The sequence below is a fragment of the Penicillium soppii genome (assembly GCF_028829465.1).
Source record: "Penicillium soppii strain IBT 18220 chromosome Unknown utg000001l, whole genome shotgun sequence".
Classification (NCBI taxonomy): Eukaryota; Fungi; Ascomycota; class Eurotiomycetes; order Eurotiales; family Aspergillaceae; genus Penicillium; species Penicillium soppii.
In genome coordinates, this window is record NW_026643231.1 from 1578005 (window position 1) to 1597110 (window position 19106).

General features: G+C 49.0%; 10 protein-coding genes across 10 annotated transcripts; 4 read left to right on the forward strand and 6 right to left on the reverse strand.

Annotated features, from left to right (window-relative positions):
• Positions 1 to 136: 136 nt before the first annotated feature.
• N7529_000601 (aspartate aminotransferase) lies at positions 137 to 1649 on the forward strand (the record flags this gene model as incomplete). The annotated part of the gene is made up of 4 exons (XM_057236132.1): positions 137 to 370; positions 424 to 555; positions 642 to 1484; positions 1554 to 1649. 4 exons carry the CDS (start codon positions 137 to 139, stop codon positions 1647 to 1649), a joined length of 1305 nt encoding a protein of 434 aa, XP_057102935.1.
• A 373-nt stretch (positions 1650 to 2022) lies between these two features.
• Positions 2023 to 3232, reverse strand: N7529_000602 (uncharacterized protein; the record flags this gene model as incomplete). The annotated part of the gene is made up of 3 exons (XM_057236133.1): positions 2023 to 2263; positions 2316 to 3049; positions 3122 to 3232. 3 exons carry the CDS (start codon positions 3230 to 3232, stop codon positions 2023 to 2025), a joined length of 1086 nt encoding a protein of 361 aa, XP_057102936.1.
• Positions 3233 to 3494: 262 nt separating this feature from the next.
• Positions 3495 to 4394, forward strand: N7529_000603 (PhzF family phenazine biosynthesis protein; the record flags this gene model as incomplete). Its single annotated transcript, XM_057236134.1, has 1 exon — positions 3495 to 4394. The coding sequence occupies one exon, from the start codon at positions 3495 to 3497 to the stop codon at positions 4392 to 4394; it is 900 nt and encodes a 299-aa protein (XP_057102937.1).
• A 525-nt stretch (positions 4395 to 4919) lies between these two features.
• N7529_000604 (uncharacterized protein) lies at positions 4920 to 5273 on the forward strand (the record flags this gene model as incomplete). Its single annotated transcript, XM_057236135.1, has 1 exon — positions 4920 to 5273. The coding sequence occupies one exon, from the start codon at positions 4920 to 4922 to the stop codon at positions 5271 to 5273; it is 354 nt and encodes a 117-aa protein (XP_057102938.1).
• A 92-nt stretch (positions 5274 to 5365) lies between these two features.
• Positions 5366 to 6890, reverse strand: N7529_000605 (MIP/aquaporin family protein; the record flags this gene model as incomplete). Its single annotated transcript, XM_057236136.1, has 4 exons — positions 5366 to 5678; positions 5748 to 6289; positions 6354 to 6802; positions 6854 to 6890. 4 exons carry the CDS (start codon positions 6888 to 6890, stop codon positions 5366 to 5368), a joined length of 1341 nt encoding a protein of 446 aa, XP_057102939.1.
• Positions 6891 to 7424: 534 nt separating this feature from the next.
• On the reverse strand, positions 7425 to 9260 carry N7529_000606 (putative PB1 domain protein; the record flags this gene model as incomplete). The annotated part of the gene is made up of 5 exons (XM_057236137.1): positions 7425 to 7454; positions 7518 to 8603; positions 8652 to 8987; positions 9038 to 9187; positions 9246 to 9260. 5 exons carry the CDS (start codon positions 9258 to 9260, stop codon positions 7425 to 7427), a joined length of 1617 nt encoding a protein of 538 aa, XP_057102940.1.
• Positions 9261 to 10986: 1726 nt separating this feature from the next.
• On the reverse strand, positions 10987 to 12296 carry N7529_000607 (NAD(P)H-dependent flavin oxidoreductase; the record flags this gene model as incomplete). The annotated part of the gene is made up of 4 exons (XM_057236138.1): positions 10987 to 11277; positions 11331 to 11832; positions 11906 to 12167; positions 12284 to 12296. 4 exons carry the CDS (start codon positions 12294 to 12296, stop codon positions 10987 to 10989), a joined length of 1068 nt encoding a protein of 355 aa, XP_057102941.1.
• Positions 12297 to 12837: 541 nt separating this feature from the next.
• On the reverse strand, positions 12838 to 13368 carry N7529_000608 (uncharacterized protein; the record flags this gene model as incomplete). Its single annotated transcript, XM_057236139.1, has 1 exon — positions 12838 to 13368. The coding sequence occupies one exon, from the start codon at positions 13366 to 13368 to the stop codon at positions 12838 to 12840; it is 531 nt and encodes a 176-aa protein (XP_057102942.1).
• Positions 13369 to 15053: 1685 nt separating this feature from the next.
• On the reverse strand, positions 15054 to 16073 carry N7529_000609 (uncharacterized protein; the record flags this gene model as incomplete). Its single annotated transcript, XM_057236140.1, has 2 exons — positions 15054 to 15980; positions 16041 to 16073. 2 exons carry the CDS (start codon positions 16071 to 16073, stop codon positions 15054 to 15056), a joined length of 960 nt encoding a protein of 319 aa, XP_057102943.1.
• Positions 16074 to 16944: 871 nt separating this feature from the next.
• Positions 16945 to 17301, forward strand: N7529_000610 (uncharacterized protein; the record flags this gene model as incomplete). The annotated part of the gene is made up of 1 exon (XM_057236141.1): positions 16945 to 17301. One exon carries the CDS (start codon positions 16945 to 16947, stop codon positions 17299 to 17301), a length of 357 nt encoding a protein of 118 aa, XP_057102944.1.
• Between the last annotated feature and the right edge of the window lie 1805 nt (positions 17302 to 19106).

Here is a 19106-nt window from a genome sequence, read left to right on the forward strand (position 1 = left end):
ATTGTCTGTTCTTTTGTTACTCCCCCTCATCCGGTGAACGCAAGCAGATAAATCCCGTTTCGGTGTCAGATTCCGGGGAAATTTAACCGTATTTTATTAAAACGGGGTTATATAATTTGACCTACCCATTTTCAACATGACTTCACCTTCCTCCGCAAAAGATCGCCTTTCCAACATCTCCTCACACATCATGGCTTCCTCCAATCCCTCAGTATTCACTGCGGCCCTCGTGGCTGCCGCCCCCGAAGATCCTCTATTCGGACTCATGAAAGCCTATCGCGAAGACCCCTCCGATAAGAAGGTCGACCTGGGAATCGGTGCATACCGCGACAACAATGCGAAGCCCTGGATTCTGCCCGTCGTCAAGAAGGTGACTCCCAAGCTACGCCCTTCTATAATGGTAATCGCATTAACACGAACCAGGCCGATGACGCCATCCACAACGACCCCAGCCTGAACCACGAATATCTCTCAATCGGCGGCCTGGCAGACTTCACCAGCGCCGCACAAAAACTCATCGTGGGCGCCGACAGCCCCGCCATCAGGGAAAAGCGCGTACGTAAACCCAACCCTACCTTCCCCAGGACTAAATCGAAATAAACCCCCGCATCGACCTTCCCAAACTAACACCCCGCCTACAGATCTGCTCCCTGCAAACAATCTCGGGAACCGGCGCCGTCCACCTAGGCGGCCTCTTCCTCTCGAAATTCCACCCCAACAAGCCCTCAATCTACCTCTCTAACCCCACCTGGGCCAACCACAACCAGATCTTCACAAATGTCGGCCTAACCCTAGCAAAGTACCCCTACTTCTCCCCGCAGACCAAAGGCCTAGACTTCAGCGGCATGATCGCCGCGCTCGAAGCCGCCCCGCACGGCTCCGTGATCCTTTTGCACGCCTGCGCGCACAATCCCACAGGCGTAGACCCCACACAGGACCAGTGGAAGCAGATTGCATCGGTGATGCAGGCGCGCCGCCACTTCCCATTCTTCGACACGGCCTACCAGGGCTTTGCGTCTGGGGATTTGGTGCGCGACTCGTGGGCGATCCGGTACTTCGTGGAGCAGGGTTTCGAGCTGTGTGTTGCGCAGTCGTTTGCGAAGAATTTCGGGCTTTACGGCGAGCGGACGGGCGCGTTCCACTTTGTTTCTGCGCCTGGGCCGGACGCGGAGGTTTCGACTGCGCATGTTGCGTCGCAGTTGGCGATCTTGCAGCGCTCCGAGATCTCGAACCCGCCTGCTTACGGGGCTCGGATTGCGAGTCGGGTGCTTAATGACCCTGTGCTGTTTAAGGAGTGGGAGGATGATTTGCGGACTATGAGTGGGCGGATTGTGGAGATGAGGACTGGGTTGAGGGAGCGGTTGGAGGCTAAGGGCACGCCTGGTAATTGGGATCATATCACTTCGCAGATTGGAATGTTCAGCTTCACGGGCTTGACGGAGGAGCAGGTTTCGAGGCTGCGGTCGAAGTGGCATGTTTACATGGTATGTTTTCGTCCTTTCTTTTCTTTCGGGTTGGGTCTGTGTGTGGACGTTGTGTTGACTATTTTGCAGACGAAGAATGGTCGTATTTCTATGGCTGGCCTGAACACGAATAACATCGACTACTTCGCTGAGGCCGTTGATAGCGTTGTGCGTGAGTCTTCTTAGATACCTTGATACCTTGGATCTGGGTTTGATGCGGTGGAAACACCGAAGCCTGGGTTGGCGTTTTTGATTATCAATATTGTTTTCCTTTGCCACGGCTTCTTGGATACTGCGTTTCATCGTTCCTGTGGACATTTGAGTCCCATGTCATGTAAATCATATTAGAAACGGCATGGAAAATACTTGCAGGGCCATCTGTCTTTTACAGTGGCACGACTAGACTAGAAGTGATAATAGCCACCATTTATGGGAAACTAATTGAATACGAACCAAAAGATGATATGCTACATTTCAATGCAATAGACATGATGGTATCGTATACAAAACGGAGGCCCCCAGTGGAGCCATCCCCATGGCAGTCGAACACAAGTAAAGCCTAAAATATCAAATCCCAAGCCACAAGCCAAGTGCACAACCCAACAGTCCCCCAAAACACAGCCTGCGCCGTACTCCTGCGCTCCGTAGCACGCTTCAGCTCCCGATTTCCCTGCCCGACGTTCGTCTGCGTCGTATCCACATCCGAGACAAGCTGGGAGATATACTCCTCCTGCGTCGCAAGATGCGTAACGAGAGTCTCCTGCAACGACGAGATCTCCAGCAGCGATTTCTCGGCATTCCTGCAAACCCATCAGTCCACGCAGCCCAAAAAGAAAGAAAGAAAAAACATACTGCACCTTGCCCAGCGTATCCTCATAATGCCTAAGCATAGAATCATTCTCCTCCGCAAAAAGCTGCAACTGCTCCGGGCTCAGCTGCGCCTCGATGCGCGCCGTATCATCCTGGCTCAAGACCTGCGCACCAGGCGCCTCAAAGCCAACCCCGGCCCCCCCTCCACCCCAACCCTGTCTCTCCGTCTTGCTCACAGATGCAGATGAAGCCGAAGCCATCGCCGTCTTCCCCGCCGCAACCTTATAAAGCACACTCTTCTCCTTCTCCCTCACCCTCTCAATCCTCTTCTCCACCATTCCGCGCTGCACACCCACCGCGCCCTCCAACCCGCGCCTTAAGAACCACAACACCGCCTCGCGCACCGTAGCCATCGTCCGCGCCGATTCCTCCGCCCGCATTTGCTCAGCAGATTTCGCTGCCTCGCTGTTCCCGCCGGCCCAGCGGTACAGCGCCGCGCCGGCGGCGGAGTGGCCATATTTCTTGCGGAGGAGTGTTGTGGAGGTTTCCTGGCGGAGGGATTCTGCGGAAGACAAGTTGGCGATTGAGGTTGCTAGGTCGCGAAGGAGGAGGGCTGTAGATGTGTCGACCGCGTCGCGCTCGGGGTCTGTTAGGTTGGGGGTTGTTTCGTTTTGTGTTTGGGTTTGGGTTTGGGTTTGGGGGCGGCGCTGCGTTGTTGAGAGGTAGCTGTGGCGGATTGAGTGGAGGTATTTGAGGAGGGATGTTATGTGTGCGTTCTGGAGGTGTTAGATTGAAATGATTAAATAGATTGGATTTGGGATTGGGATTGGGGTGCGTTGGGCGCTTACGATTCTGTAGGCTTCTTTGAGGAACTCGTCGGCTGTTGCAGTGCTAGGTTTTCGGGGCGTTGAGCCCCTTTCCATGATGAGGCCATTGAGGGTGGGTGTGAGGTCGGTCATTGTTGTTTCTGGGAGTGAGTATGTGGTCTGTTACGGTGTATACTGTTGATCAACGTCACTGCGTGGTTAGTCTTTCCCGCTCTCCGTAGATCTATGCCCGAGGTTGATGGGAATTTACGGGGATTTGTAGAGACTCCAACTAATGAGTCAGTGTTTGTTTTAGATTAAAATTCTCACAGCTTTACTTGATCCATTGGATAGCAAATTTTATTTGTTCAGGACTGACACTCACTCAAATACCCGTATATTTTGTACATTCACCATGACAGTTGAAATCCATCTACTGCGAGTATTTTCTGCAGGCACAGGAGGTGGCAATCCCCTACCGGTCGTGCTCAATACCAAGCACATGTCGAATGCAGAGATGCAAGCGATCGCCACGCAGCACAGCTACGAAAGCGGGTTTGTCTTCCCCGCACCGGCAGACTCGCATTGCGACTATGAATATCGGTTCTGGACCCCCGGCCATGAGATGGAGATGTGTGGCCATGCGACACTAGGGATTTCCTGGCTGATGTCCAAGCGCGGCATGATCCCAGACAATCTTCGAATCTTGACCAAAAGTGGCATTGTGGATGTGAAGGTCACAAAGACTTCACATGGTGCAGATGACGAAATTTGGGTCGAAGTGTCCCAGCCTAAATACAAGGTCATGGACCGCGTGGAAAACCCCGTCCATGTGATTGAGATACTATCTGTTTTGGGGATCTCAAAAGGTGATTTGGCCCCTGGGTTGCATATCCTGAATGCTGCCACAAGCAGGGTGAAGACGCTGGTTCCGCTCAGATCGGTTCATGCGCTGCATGCTTTAAAACCAGACTTTCCTCGGGTAAAAGAACTCTGTCAGACAATTGGAAGTACTGGCCTCTACCCGTACGCTGTGTCCAACCTGGCATTACAGGAATACGAAGCAAGGCAATTTCCGCAGAACGTTGGATATCCCGAGGACGCTGCGACTGGAATTGCCGCTTCTGCTTTGGCATTTAGATTACTAGTCGATGGATCTGTGCATGACATGGATCGGGCTATTAAGGTCAGACAGGGCACAGCCATGGGGAAACCATCTGAGATCAGTGTTCGATTCAGAAAATCGGGGGATGACGTGGACGGTTGTTGGATAGGAGGTACTGCTATGTTCCAGACTGGTACAGAGACTCCATGATCCCGTTGTGAATATACAGGCCTGCAACGTTCTAAAGCAGGGTCTGGAATGATAGGAGCCAATCAAAACACATCAGACTTTTACTCCTCGTCTGATGATCCTAAATCAAGATACGAACAGACCCGGGGAATTCTGGCCTTACTTCCGTCTGATATAGCTAATCCTTGTAGTTCCATGCACAGTGGCGACTCTTTTCCAGCCTAAGCACTAGCGTCCCATGCCATAATGGGTCACAGCAACGCCTATTGGCCAGGATGCTAAGCTCTAGACAAACCAAAGCCCTGGAAGTAGAAAATTACTTTACAATGGGTAGGATATACCCATGTTAATAACCTAAAAGGCGCAATATTGTATTGTGTCAAGATAAGACAAGGGATCGGGCAGGTTTCAGATCTGTCGGTCAGACGTCACTAGAGTGACATGTCCAAGTTTGCCTCCTTCATCAGAGAGATATATATACCTTTGCTAATCCAGACCTAATGGTCTTCCTTTTTCAACAAAATTTTCACCAAAAATAAATTGAAGATGTCCCGACCGGCCCAAAACAAGCATCCAGCAGCGACTGCTATCAAGGTGCCCACCTTACGACTGGCCCCATCAATCAAGCGATCTACCACTTCATACTCCATGCTTCACCATGACGAATCCACACAGTCAGAAGCTGACCAAAAGACCTCTGCCATGAACAAAGAACTACGAGACTACCACCACCAAGTCAAGGCGACCCTCACAAACATCCTCAACGACGACCGAGTCAAGCACAACCCCAATGGCAGCCGCTGTGTACAAAAAATCCTCCTGGAGAACGAGCAGGATATGAGAAAACAACGAAAAGAATCCCTCAGCACACTGAATGCCAATCGAACCATGCGTTTATGAGAAATATACTATACGAGACCTGACCTATTTCCTGCGTTAATGCTTTTAATGCTTTAATGCTTCAATGCTTTTACCAAAACCAAATACCAGATTCACTCCTCCAACTCCCTCACAGACCTCTCCACGTCCCCAATCTTATGCTTCCCAAGCCCAAGCTTCTTCCTAAGGTTCAAAGCCCGCACACGGTATGCCCGCTTGCGCCTCCGCGGGGGATAATTCACCGGACTCTCCCCACCAGTAAAGATAGCCATGTCGTAGACCAGCGCGCCAAACAACGCACCACTGATATCCGCACACCACGGTCCCCAAACCCACCATGCATGCGTCTCCCTAAACAGGTGCCCCCCCCACCCAGCCATAACAGCCACAAGCCTGGGTCCAAAGTCGCGGGCGCAATTGAAGCACCTATACCAACCGTCAGCACCAACCAACCCACGAAAGAAAAGCAACGTAAAGCAAAAAGAAAGCACTCACCCTCCAGTGTTATACCCCAACGCAAGGATGATAATCGAAATCAAAATCCCCATAATAAAAGCCTGCATACCCGCACCAGGCGGCGCATTCGAGTCATCACCAAGCGCCAAAACAGCACCGAAAAGCAGCGCGCTACCAACAAACTCCGTAAAGAACGCCGTAGCAGGATGCACGAAGGGTTTAGGCGCAGTAATGAGCGCGGTCGCAGCGACGCTCTCGCCCTGCGAGACCCCTGCGGTCGCCGCGACGTTCACAATCGCATCGTGGTACAGCGCGTATGCGATGCCGCCGGCTGTGATCGCGCCCAGCAGCTGCGCGGCTATGTATATTACGCAGCGGCGCGCTGGGAACCCGCGGAACACGGATAGCGCGATTGTGATTGCGGGATTCATGTGCCCGCCGGAGATGCCACCGGTTGTGTAGATGGCGACCATGAAGCCGAAGCCCCAGGCTGCGCTTTGGGAGGTGTAGGTGCCTGCTTGGCTGGAGGAGGTGAAGTTGGACAGAGTGGCGCAGAGGCCGATTGTCATTGCGATTGTTGTCTGTCGAGGTGTTAGGTTTGGTTTAGGGCTGGGATTGTAGGGATAGGGTAGGAAGAGGACTTACGCCGAGCCATTCAGCCAGTGGTTCGCGGATGGAGTGTCTGATTTTGGACCAGGTGTTGAAGAAACCGTCTTCATTTGGGCCGTTGACTCTATTCATGCGGGACTCGTAGGAGCGCTGCTTTTTTGCTTCGGGGGATTCGTCCTCGCCGTTTTGGTGGGCCTCTTGGTCTTCTTTTCTGTCTTCTGGGAGGGCACCGTGGCGCATGCCTGGGCGCACGATGTGAGGCAGTGGCTGGGCGAGAGACCAGGTTGGTCCGTCATCCGGTTGGCCATATTGGGGGTTGTAGGATTGATAGTCTTGGTCTAGGTAGGGGGCTTGGTTGGTGTTGTTAGGGTTTGGGGCCCCGTTACCTGCTAGACTGAAGCTGGGGTTTGTTCCCAGGCCTTTGTTTCTGCTTGCTTTCTCTTGGGTGCCGCCTTGAGCTTCATATTCGGGTGTTTCGACGGTGTCTGGGGTTGTTAGTGCGGTATACTTTGAGATTTTGGTGATTTGAGATATACCTTTCACTTCGCCATTTTCGCGACTGTCCGATGCCATTTTGACAATGAATCGTATGCAGTTGAACCTGAATATAAGGTTTTGAATGCGAAACAAGCGTATTTAAGTCAAAAAAAAATACTGATCGCTCTAAGCTGTCAAAGCTTGTCGTCAAACCTTGGAATGTATGCTGCTCCACTCTTTCGTCACTATCCGAGTGAAGTTCCTTCGAAAGCAGGGAATCTGAGTCTTCCGGTGAGTCTTGACTCATTAGTCCAGACCCTTTCAATTGATTAAATTGACTTCGAGGAAATCTCATTGGTGGCTATGAACCCGCACCCTGCACGAACATGTCAATTTGCAGATCCTATGCCTATAGCTCCGGATAGAGCCACACACCCACTTATTCCGTTGTTCGATAACTGGTGGGAACCCGACCAGGGTTCACTCATTTTTTGTTCTTTTTGCTCACTCACAAAATGACCGTAAGATTGCTGAACTTGATCCCAATTAACTCGTTGGTATCTCTCATTGGTATATCTGCTAAACGCAAAGGGTATAAACAAAATCATGCTAAAAGCAATTATCCACAAATCAGAACATAGCCCGTTCTTCAACCCATATCTAATAAAACCTCGTCAGTAACATTGCCGAGCGAAGAGAAAATCAAGGAAAAAGAAAACTCACCTCTATCTTCCCCATCCCACTCCCCTCCCTATTCGCCACCTCCCGCGCCGAAATAATTAGCAAATCCAAATCCTCCTGATCAACCATCGTAATCATATCCCCATCATCTTGTACCTTCATCTTAAGCGGACACTTAAACCCAAACTTCTCACGGATCCGATTCTCAAATTCCCCAAACTCAACCGTCGGCCCAATCATGATATACCGCGTATCATCAGGGGCATGAACCTTCGTACGGAATTTTTGGATCTCAGCCCTGCGCGGATTGCCAGGTCGCGAGTACCGCGCAGGCGCGGGCGAAGGGTCTCGCCGTTGGCTTTGACCTGCACCAACAATCTCAAAGCCGTTGTTGAGGGTGTTGAGGGTCGAACCGTCGCATAGCTCGCTGGCGAATTCCTCTTCTTCTTCTTCGTCGATGTACTGCGGTGGTGGTTGGTAGCGGGGGCCGCGGCCCCAGCCTGCGCTGCGCCGGTTGGAGTACTCGTAAGAATCGGTGCTGTATTTTTGGTCTGGGTGCGGTGTTGCGTCGAGGTCTCGGCGGGGACCTGGACCTGCTGCGTGCCGGCTTGGTTCGGCGAAGGCTCGCGCGTTGGTTTTGGAGAAGGGGCGGGGCTCGGACGCTGTGCGGGTTGTGCCTATTCGCGGTTTTTCGGAGGATTCTCGGGGGTCTACGCTACTTGGGCGGTCTAGTTCGAGACGTGGGGGACGGACGCCTCGTAGAGGGGAGCGTAGAGAGGTGGAGCGTTTGTGGCCCAACTGAGTTCCTGAGGCTGTGCTGACGGATCGGTCGTCTGGGGGTGGTGTTGGGGGGAATACGTTGCGGGTTAGAGGTGGTTCAGATTGCTGGCGGGTGCGGCTGCTGAGGTTTTGGCGGACTAAATGGCTTGCTGCGAAGGAGACGCCTTCTCGGCCTTGCAGGGCTTCTTGGTCGATTATTGGTTGCCATTGGTGGTTTGAAGATTGATTGCGGTCTGATGCGGCAACGAGTCGGGCTTTGCCTAGGTAGTCTTTTGTCTTGAGATTCTTGACTTTGGCTGCATTTGGGCGATAGAGAACCCCGACGGGAATTGAGAAAACAGTGTATCCCTGTATCAAAATCAGTTGGGATCACAGACCACTAGTGGGTTCACATACATCTGCATTTTCGCGGATAGCATCGTCGATCACATCGTGGTCAGGTGTGACTTTTTCCTTTGCTGCATATTGAAGGTCTTCGATGCCAGGGTTCATTTGCCGAAGGTATATATAGCATAGACCTCGATTGAACAAGACTTCGCATGAATATAGTCGAAACAGAAGTCCCAGCTGCTCATAATCGATTGAGGTATTCCCTCGCAGATATAGCAAAGTATCATTGAAGTTGGCCAATGCTTCTTCAAAGTCACCAAGCAGGAAATTGGATACACCTTGCTGGAAATAGGCGATTGCCAGGTACTGATCTAGGCCGACAGCACGTTGGTAACAGACTACCTGCACAATGGTCAGTCATTTCCTGGGAATAGTATTCCATGTCCACGTACTGCGTTCTTATGCTCGCCCACCGTTGCATAGATCACGCCGCAATTGAACAGGATCTTTGATGTATCAGCAATATGTTCAAAGCAGCGCAAGGCCTCATCGAAGTTTTGACTATCGTAGGCATCAAGGGCCTGCACCCAAGTTTCGATTTCCTTTTTGAATCAAGTCAGCATGCATGATATTCCAGACCTAACCCATACATGTCCTTACTTGTTTGAGCGACATCGTCCTGATCAAGACGCAGAAATAGCCAGATTATACAATTCTCCTATGCCTAAACGACATAGACCGTAGAAAGACTCGATCAAACACTATATCCCATGCGACTCAATCTAGCGCACAAAATATACCGCGGGTTGTCGATTTGTCGATATGCAAATGCAATCCGAAACAAGTCACAACACCCCAGGCGAATGCCAGTATTATAATCGGCACCAATGGCTCAAGGTGTAGGTGTGACGAGCGACGAAAAAACCCCCCCGGGCGAGATAGGGGCAATCTGATCGTATGGGGCGGAACGAGCTGCGGGGAGACGGTGGGATGAGTGTTGATTGTGGATTAGGTCGATCGAGTCGATGCCTCCACAAGAAGCCCTGGAATGGCGTGAGAATTTATTAATAGAATCATGCGATCAAAAGGTATCCCGCCTCCCGATATAATTTTTTGGCAACGGTTCAACCTCCGATCGCGGTGAGGGAGGTTGGAACCAGCCACTTGGGACAAGGTGAAGAAGATAGTAGTGTCTTTTTGGATTGAAAATAGAGAGAAGAGGAAAAAGAGGATAAGAACAGACGACCGCAAATTGAAAAAAATGAAAATGAAAATATTAGCTGTAGCGTCGGGCAGAGGATAGGGCAGAAAGAGAGAGAACGAAAGAGACAGACAGAGCTACTAGGAAAGGCTAGTTAGACCGAGAGAAAGGTGATGGGATTAAAGCAACCAATAACCCGCTTTTGCTGCAGCATTTATGCACGATTGGATCAATCAGAACGTCGAACGAGGGTTTTCTCACTACGCGTCTATCACTGGATGGACTTTTCTCCAGTAACTCGCATATTTGTGGCACGCCATCAAACTTACTGGAGATTGCAGGCGTTTGGTCGAATTGGACCCTTGGATCGCGGTTAGTGCGGGGGATGTTGGCATTTGAATCTGGTCTATCGCGTGAAGATATTGGGAACTGTGCTTATTGGTGTTGAGAGAATCTTGGTCCTCGAGGTGTTCCCCGCCACGGCGCTTACAGTGCCTTATTTAGTTATAGGAGAGGGCCCGTGTGTATTTTCTTGACACCCTCGTTTAGAATGCCTGAAAAGAAAATAGATGAGTATCGTATCCAATAAAGGTTTAGGTCGTCATAAGGATAAGGGGAAAAGAAAAAAGACCCCACAAGGCTACATGGACGCTACAATTGCATATGCTTTAGTCTTGTTCTTAGTTCTAATTTTATTTCTGGAGTCAACTAGTATACTATCATGTACGAAGTAGGGTATGACTACATGAGCCCTGGCGGAGAGAATGCATTGCATGACATCGGAGTATACAGAACCAATGAACTTAACTCAAAACACCGTTTTGTCTGGGCCTTCCTAATGAAAACAAAAAATAGATTGATGACACTGTAATGGGGACATGCACTCGAACCATCTACACACACAGCTAGACACGGGAACTGAAGCTCGACATATGAACAGGGAAGTAAATCTATTTATATCAATGGAAAAATCAACTAATGCCGGTCACAGAGAGTACGGGTGTGATGACTTGACATGGTGGCTGGCAGTTCTAAGTATGCGCTCCACCAAAGCGCTTGTCTTACCTTGCGAGGGATATTTTCATCTAGAGGAGTATTATCGAGTACAATTCGAATGAGTTCAATCGGGAAAATCACCGAATCTGATTGTTCAACGCTGAAGACGACTATGTAGGAGGTATAGCATATAGGGAATCTGATTTACAGCTTAGCAACCATCTGGTTGCCCTTCTGGAGGAGAGCAGCGGCATCAGTGACGAGCTCGTCAACAATGGCCTTGGCGGATTTCTTCTCGTTAACAACGGCAGCAACCTTGCCCATCAAGAAGGGGCGAGCGTTGTCGAAGGCGTCATCATCAGCGTCATCGGGCATGTTCTCCATGTCGTGCTCGACGGGGATGACACCCTTGGAAGTAAGTTCCTTGATCTCCTCGTGGCGGTTCTCCTCCCAGTTGAGGATGTAAGCATTCTTACGAACACGGAGGGGACGTCCCTATAGTTTGTGTCAGTGATCTGCACAATTAATAAACATCAGGCCAAACATACAGTGAAGATAATAGTACGGATATTGTCCTCGAAGCCTGAAGTGCGGACAGCCTCCTGGTGAGCGGCAGGGGCACCGGCCTCATCAGACAGAATGAAGCGAGTACCGATCCAGACGGCAGAAGCACCGAGCATAAGAGCAGCAGCAACGGAGTTACCGTTGAACAGACCACCAGCCGCAATGACCTGCACGGGCTGGCCGGTCAGAGGGCTCTTCTTGCCCTCAACCAACTTGGCAACAGTAGGGATGAGAACGGTGGTCGGGACATCACCAGTGTGACCACCACCCTCACCACCCTGGGCGCAGATAATATCAACACCGACATCGAGACACTTTTGCACGTGCTTGGGGTGACCAATCATGTTCATGGTGAGGATACCGGCGCTGTGGAGCTTGTCGACAACGGCCTTGGGGGGAACGCCGACAGCGGAGACAAATAGGCTAGCCTTTTGCTCGATGATAATGTCGACGAGCTCACCGAGCTTGCCCTTGGTGTAATCATAGCTGATGGCGAGAAAAAAAAAGCAATTAGCGATGTGTCCATGGCGGAAAACTACCGCGGTCCACAGATTCTTACTTGGTCTTGCGGGCGCTGCCACCAACCTGGGGCAGGAGGAGGTCGACACCGAAAGGAGCGTTCTTATCGTTGAGGAAGCTCTTGAGCTCGGCGATTTGCTCGCGGAGCATGTCGGGGGTGTAACCAACACCACCGATCACACCGAGACCACCGGCGTTGGTGACAGCGGCGGCCAGCTTGGGTCCCGCAGCCACGTTCATGCCTGCCAGCAGGACGGGGTGGTTGATCTTGAGCAGATCAGTGATCGGGGTACGGATGCGTTCTATTCAGGGCCATTGTTAGCAGCCGTTTCAGTGTACGGGCCCACGTGCCGGTTGTGTCGGATCACATGGGCAGAAGGGCAAGGAGAGAAAATTTTGGTTTAAAGGTTCAACTTACGAGGAGAAGCCATGATGGATATTTATTTCAAGCGGAGCCTGCAGATGATGAAAAAAGAAAAGTCTGGGGAAGAGAGGCGGAGGTGGCCAGCCTATAAAGCAAAACAGCCTCGGTGGTTCACAGACTCGCGATAGAGCCTCGGTCCAAGAGGTTTGGCCGAGATTAGTCACGATGTAACACGGCCCCGGGAGTAGCTGCCGCGGGGTTGGACACCTGAGTCGCTAGGTGTCAAGGCAGTCATTGTCATGTGCATCCAACATTTTTTTCTCTTCTTTTTCCCCCTTTTACTCGTGAATATTTATAACATTATATAATTTGTTCCTTTTTAAACACATTCTAGCATTTCTTGTTATTTTATGCAGTCATGCTGCGTATTCTCGCTTGTAAGAAGCGATTGACAGTATTCACAGAACTTTATATACAAATCCGAGAGCAGTATCCAACGACTAGTTCAATACAGCCCAAGGCAGTATTGTTCCGGAACCAAATGAAACAAAACAAAACAAAACAAAATTCCATCGGCCCTGCCGAATTCAAGAAAATAAGAATAGAATTTATCCCAGAGTGAGAGTGAAACCGGAGCTCAGAGAGCAAGAGTAGGTGTTCACGTCATCAGGCTTCTGGTAAGCCTCGGAGCAGTTTGCGTCGCCAGCGGCACAGGTAGAGGAGCGGCAGCTCGAGTCACTAGGGGTGGCAGTGAAGCCAGCCTTAATGAAGTCGGAGCTGGAGTCGAGGTCAATAGATGACATATCCCAGTACAAGGTGTCACCGTCTTGGGTGTACTCGAACTGAAGAACGCTGTCCTCATCCTGGGTGGTGGACATCTTGATAGAGATACCGCCGCCGTTGGAGTTGGTATCCCAGGCTTCGCTGTGTTCACCACCTCCAGAGGTGAGGGTCTGCATGCTGCCGCTCTCGGCAGAGGTGCTCCACAAGTAGACGTCGGTACCCATGTTGTTGACGATCTGGATACCGCCGGAGCCGCGGGCTTCGATGCTGGACTCCCCGGAACGGGCCCAGTGGGGCTGGGGGAGGGCGGCGGCAGTGGCTGCGAGGAGGCCGGTAAGGAAGACGTTGAAAGTCATGATGGAAAGTTGTGGATTGTAGTGAAAGTGATATAGACAGAAGTTCGTCTGGTCAACAGAAGATACTAAAGTGACAGTAATTGAGGATTGACCTCGAAAGAATGAAAAAAGAGAATGAAAATGACTTCAAGAAGAGAGTGACTTGAAGATCAAAAGAATGTGTTTGAAGAAAAGAAAGAGAGACATTGCGAACTTCCAGCTTCTTATACTCCTCGGTGGAGTTTCCGGTATGAGAAAAACTTTCAACTCCAGAGAGAACCAGAAGGTGCGAGTTATGGATAGACTACAATTATAGATGTGGATTCCTTTCAATAAGGTTGACTTCCGACAGAGATCGACCAATCAGACTGTGCGGCTGAGGTTTCCACCATGGTCTCGAACACTCGTCATCGTCTTACGTGTGGAACATTCTGCGTAGGCTTCTAGAATTTCCATTCTGGTAGTTCGTCCCATGCAATGCCAGAGCTTGGTCCTCGAATGATACTCTAGACTCCAAAAGAGAAAATTCAAATTGGAGAATCTGACATCAGTTCTTTGTGGCTTAGTGACACGCGCAACCTACGCCAGTGGCGACTTGGGAAAATTCTAGCTGATTAACAATTGGATATTACTACTTTTCTATCGGCATTTTACGAGCCGAGACGATCTCCCGAGACAGTTTCTGTAGAATGGCTCCGCACCCCGCCACCCCAATCCTGTCATTTCAGCATCCAAAATCTATAATCTCGCTATAATTCGCTGACCCAGCCACTCGTTTGCCACTAACCCCAGCAGTTTGTCAGAGTTCTCGTGGCAAACTAGGGGAATTTGCCCTATACGTGTTCCTGGGTCTTTTCCTTGGGTGATTAATATCAAAAGCTAAGTTTCTTTCGCTATTTCGGTGAAGATCCGGTTGTAGTTCGGGTGGCGCATTCTAATTTCTAGCTGCTTCCATGTGGCATGCGCGTATTTCGTGCATTTGGGCTTTTTTCAAAGTCTAATATGGGTTGTGGTGTAAGGATCTGTGTTGGTTTGGGATGTGATTGTCATTTCCAAAGTCCGAGTCACGAGAGACAAGTGCGATAGTACATAACAATAAGATGGCTCTAATGCGACATAAAAGAATGGAATATATTTTGCAAATGCAGAACAGAAATTCAAGAAATGAATCTTTCTTCCTGCCTCCAAATGCTGCCTTCGATTCAACTCCCATACATTTTCTGGGCGGCTTTCTAAATATCCCTTTAAGTCTCTTTCTAACCTATTTTATTTCTCAATATTAAACAGCTTATAGTATTCTAACACGGACACAATGGAGCTCGTCAATACTAGCTCTCTTCGTATGTTGTTGACACCGAGTATGACCACGTATCTATTGGGCATTCACAGAGTTGGAGCCCCAGCACGGAAAGTACAGGCAGCAACATTTCAGCAACATTGAAAATCCAAAGATGTGTGCATTCTACAGTCCTTGACTACATAAAATACCTCAAGACACAACATCGGTGAGAGTAATGGATCTCCCCTACCCAAATTTCGGCTGTGCAAGCGATTGCAATGAGATTTTGGTTTGTTTTGCCATTTTCGAGTCGATATTAGATGTCTATTGAACCAAATAGCTGAAGGGATTGAGTTTGATAGTTCAGGGAGAAAAAGCCAAGACATCCAATGAAAGTTTACACTCTCCGAATTTCACCAAATTACCCTTAAGCCTCGCCTTGAGTTCCGTCATTCTTTGCTTGAAACTCTGCCATTGCAGTGGCCATCGACTTAAATTCCACGGCAAACTTCTTCTCAAACTCATCATCGGAGAGGGTGGATAATCCAACAAGCTCATTGTCCAAATTCTTGAATTCAGCCTCGAACTTTCCGCCCAATAGCGCAGCTTTCAGGAGTGCAAGCGTATTGAGAAGGTCCAGACCACTCGTCCTGATCCTTTCGAGAATATTCTCAACCTCAGCTTCGGCGTTCACCGGAGTAATGTTCCAATTGACATCAGGTGCAGAGTATCTCTTTGCCAAATCCAAGACTTTGTTCTGAGTCAACACGATATCATGGACACTGACCAAGCGGTTCTTGGTCGCTTCAGCGTTTCTCAGAGAACCTGCAACTGCTTTCCCGATGCTTAACACACTAGTTGAGCTAAAGGAATGCTCGCCATTGTCATACAGCCTGACTTCTTGGGTCATGACATCGGCCAAGAATGGCATAGACATGACAAATTCCAGGAAGGGCCCAACAGCGAATAGCGTGTACTCGATATCTCTGGAAAGCGCCTTTTCTTTGAGATATGCCTGGACGTCTATCCACGGTGCATTCAACGGGAGTGATTCTGCCCCGGGTCTGGTTGTGAGGGCTCCGAAGTCAGAAGGGATAAAACGTCTCACGCCAGCTTGGATGCTCGCGTCAATCATTATCTTCTGCCCACTGATTCCAGAGATACCAACAGTCGATACCACGGCATCGTGGTCCTGTAGAGCTGCCGCAAGACTGTCGATAGATGAATAGTCGACTTGCACAGTGCTGAAGTCTGCAGAGGATTCGTCAGATGAGCTTTTCTTGCGACTCAGAACTGTGACTTTGAAGCCAGATTTCACGAGCTGATCAAGAATTGCAGATCCTAGCAATCCTTTCTGTTTCAGAATGAGTCGGTCAGAAAACAATTGACATCGATTCATAATTATGAGACTCACCCCCAAAAGTGCAACTTTCTTGACGGGTACCATCGTTGATGTGAGATGTGCAAATGAATCTTATATAAGATGAAGAATATTAGACAGATGTTTGTATTATTGTATGAGAATGAGCAATATAAATCTTTCGCTGGGAATCTTCCATGCCTTTATAGACCATAAGAAATGCAATGATGAATAATTAGCCCCATGATTCTTGAAACCATAAAATTACTACATTTGGCAATCGAATCATCAAATAGGTAAAACATTTTGCAATTTGGAAGATGAGTCGGAAAATAGTGTCGGAGGTTCGGAGCGGATGCCCAGAATGTCGATCGACTCCAAAGAACCGAAATATGCACTAGTTCACTTTTGGTAAGTCAGTCATGAATTAGCGTCAAAGTGGATTCGGCGTATAGAAGTGTTTAGGGGCCGTTATGGCATTTCTCCACAACTACCGGTGAAGTGTGGATTTTACTCTATTGGCCGCAAGAGCCGACTTTACATTATTCTGTAAGCCGCCAAGAGATCCATGGATCCGTGGATCCTTAGACTAAGCGGCGATATTGCCCCATTAACAACAATCTTTGACTAGCAAAACACTCACTCCTCTTTCCTCATGGTTTCCATCAGAGCTAGTCCAGCATGCGGGAATTGCAGGTCCAGGAGAATCAAGGTTAGCCCGTAGTGGTCAATTTTCTTTGCCACACTAACCACTCCATAGTGCAATCTACTCAAACCAAGATGCAGCCAGTGCGCTCGAGCCGGTCTAGCCTGTAGTGGCTACAGGTCACAGTCCGAGCTACTCTTTCGAGATCAGACCAAATCCACCATGAATAAGGTGCAATCTACAGGCTCCCAGGGGGCCATGATGAACAATCATGTTATTAAATGGAGCCTATCATTGAGACCCACATTCAACATGGATGAACTCGCTCAAAAGGTTTTTTCTGACAACTTCCCCGTTCTGGGAAAGGGATGCAAGAGTTGGATGGAAAGTGGGGCGGAGAAGCCATCTTCGGTTACTATAAGTTTTGCATCAGTCGGTCTAGCTGCTCTCGCTGTTGTCCACAAAGACCCTCAAATGATGAACATGGCACGAAGAAAGTACAACTCTGCCATCAAGGCTCTTACAGCGGCCATCGTTCATCATGGGGAGACTGGATTGGAACAGTCCATCGCTACTAGTTTTATTCTATCGATATTCGAGGTCAGAGTTGTGCAGTTCGTCACTTTCAATTCAAGTGCTAACGGAGCTACAGATGATCACATGCGATAATTCCTCCGACTCAAATGCATGGCAAAAGCATGTATTCGGAGCCGCTGCATTCTTGGATCATTTATGTTCTAGTAATGGCCTGCCTGTTTCGCCGGTAAACGAAATTTTGGACATTTGTTTCACCACAGTAAGTCGGTTCGTCAAATTATACTTGTCTCTCACTCACTAACTTCAATTGAGACGCTTGCATGTCTCGTCAGTGACAGACCAATACCATCATTCCTATTGAAATTGCCAGATCGATTTGAACCATCTTCGAACTTCTCAAAAAATTGTGAGAACCCTTTAATGTCAGCAATGCGACTATTTGCTCTAATGGCCACGCTGGTAAATTTTCGTATTTTGGCAAATCACGACACATTTTTACCTAGCCAATTCGTTGCATTCGCCACGCAAAGCGATCAAGCCCTCCAAGAATGGGCCAATTCACTACCACGGGCATGGAAATATGATAGGCTCACGGCTAAACCGTACTATATCTACCAAAATTCTTGGTTTGCTCGAATTTGGAATTACTATCGCTTGGCACGCATACTGGCCAACCGGATAATTTTTGACAATCTTGACATTTTATTATCTCCAGCATTACCAGGCCAAGGCGTATCAACTGACAGCCTCAAATGGCACTATGAGCATTCATCTTCAGTGAGTTCATGCTTGTTGCAAGACATTTATGATACACTTCCTTCCATGTTTGACTCGGAGCATACTTCTGCTGACTCCCTCCCTCTCTCGGCAACACTTTTCTTTATAACAACTATCTTGCAATCATTGTTGAGGGTTACGGATAGATCTGCGTTGTTCTCAGACTGGTCAACTCCCGCGAGTGAGGTATTGGGTCAAAGATTTACTCTCACGAAAAGTGTCGTGATCAAAAATCTTCGATTTTGATGGGTTTATTTGGACTGATTTGTTGCCTGAGAGACACGTGCAGTGATGGTCTAACGATGTACATTATAAATAAAAGTCCAGCTGATTGAAATTTGGATATTGCTACTGTTACATCTCGCTTTTATGAGTCGAGACTGAGAGCCATCCCATAGTAGATACATTGTCAATATGGTAAGTCATAAGAAGCCTTGACTAAAGAGACAAACCGTCTCACCGATGAGAAAGCAATCGATTAGGATCCATCTCAGCCCCATAGTCCTCTTTCAAGTGCACTGATCCTGTCCTGATGAATCTCAATTGTATCCTGATTGCTCTTGATCGAAGCCCAATGATTGCTAAAGCACTGAGTCGCGGATTTGGGGGTCTCTCTGATTTCTTCGATTGGTTTCTTTTCTTTGTTGCCAAACATGTTGCGTAAGGAAAGAAAGAGTCCCAGTTATCTCGGTGAACGCAGGGCGGGGGAGACGAGGCGGGTGGTGTTGTCATTGCTTGTCGTTCTTCAGGGATTTCCTCTACCTCAAATATTAGAATTGGTCTTGTCCCCCATCTCCTACTGCTATGTCGGGCTTATGATCATGGTAGATCTTATGCTTGGTGGGGAAGTGGTCTTTCAACACGCTGGAAGACGCTCCCTTGTAGCATAGAACGAACCAGTCACAGTCATCCGAGTAGTTTGATTGGGATGTGGTGTGGGAGGTGTTGACTTACGGACTGCATTGTGGACTTCGGAGCATGATTCAATCACACGCTGTAACACCGGGAAGCTTTGCTTGTTTTGTTGACTTATATCGCCTCGTAATATTGTGTTAGTATGTGCCTCACAATGCTTTCGCCCTAATTTCCTAGATCTGTCATGTATGGCCTCTGCTATGCTCAGTGAACGTCTCTCCAAAACACTGAGAGACTGGCAAGCA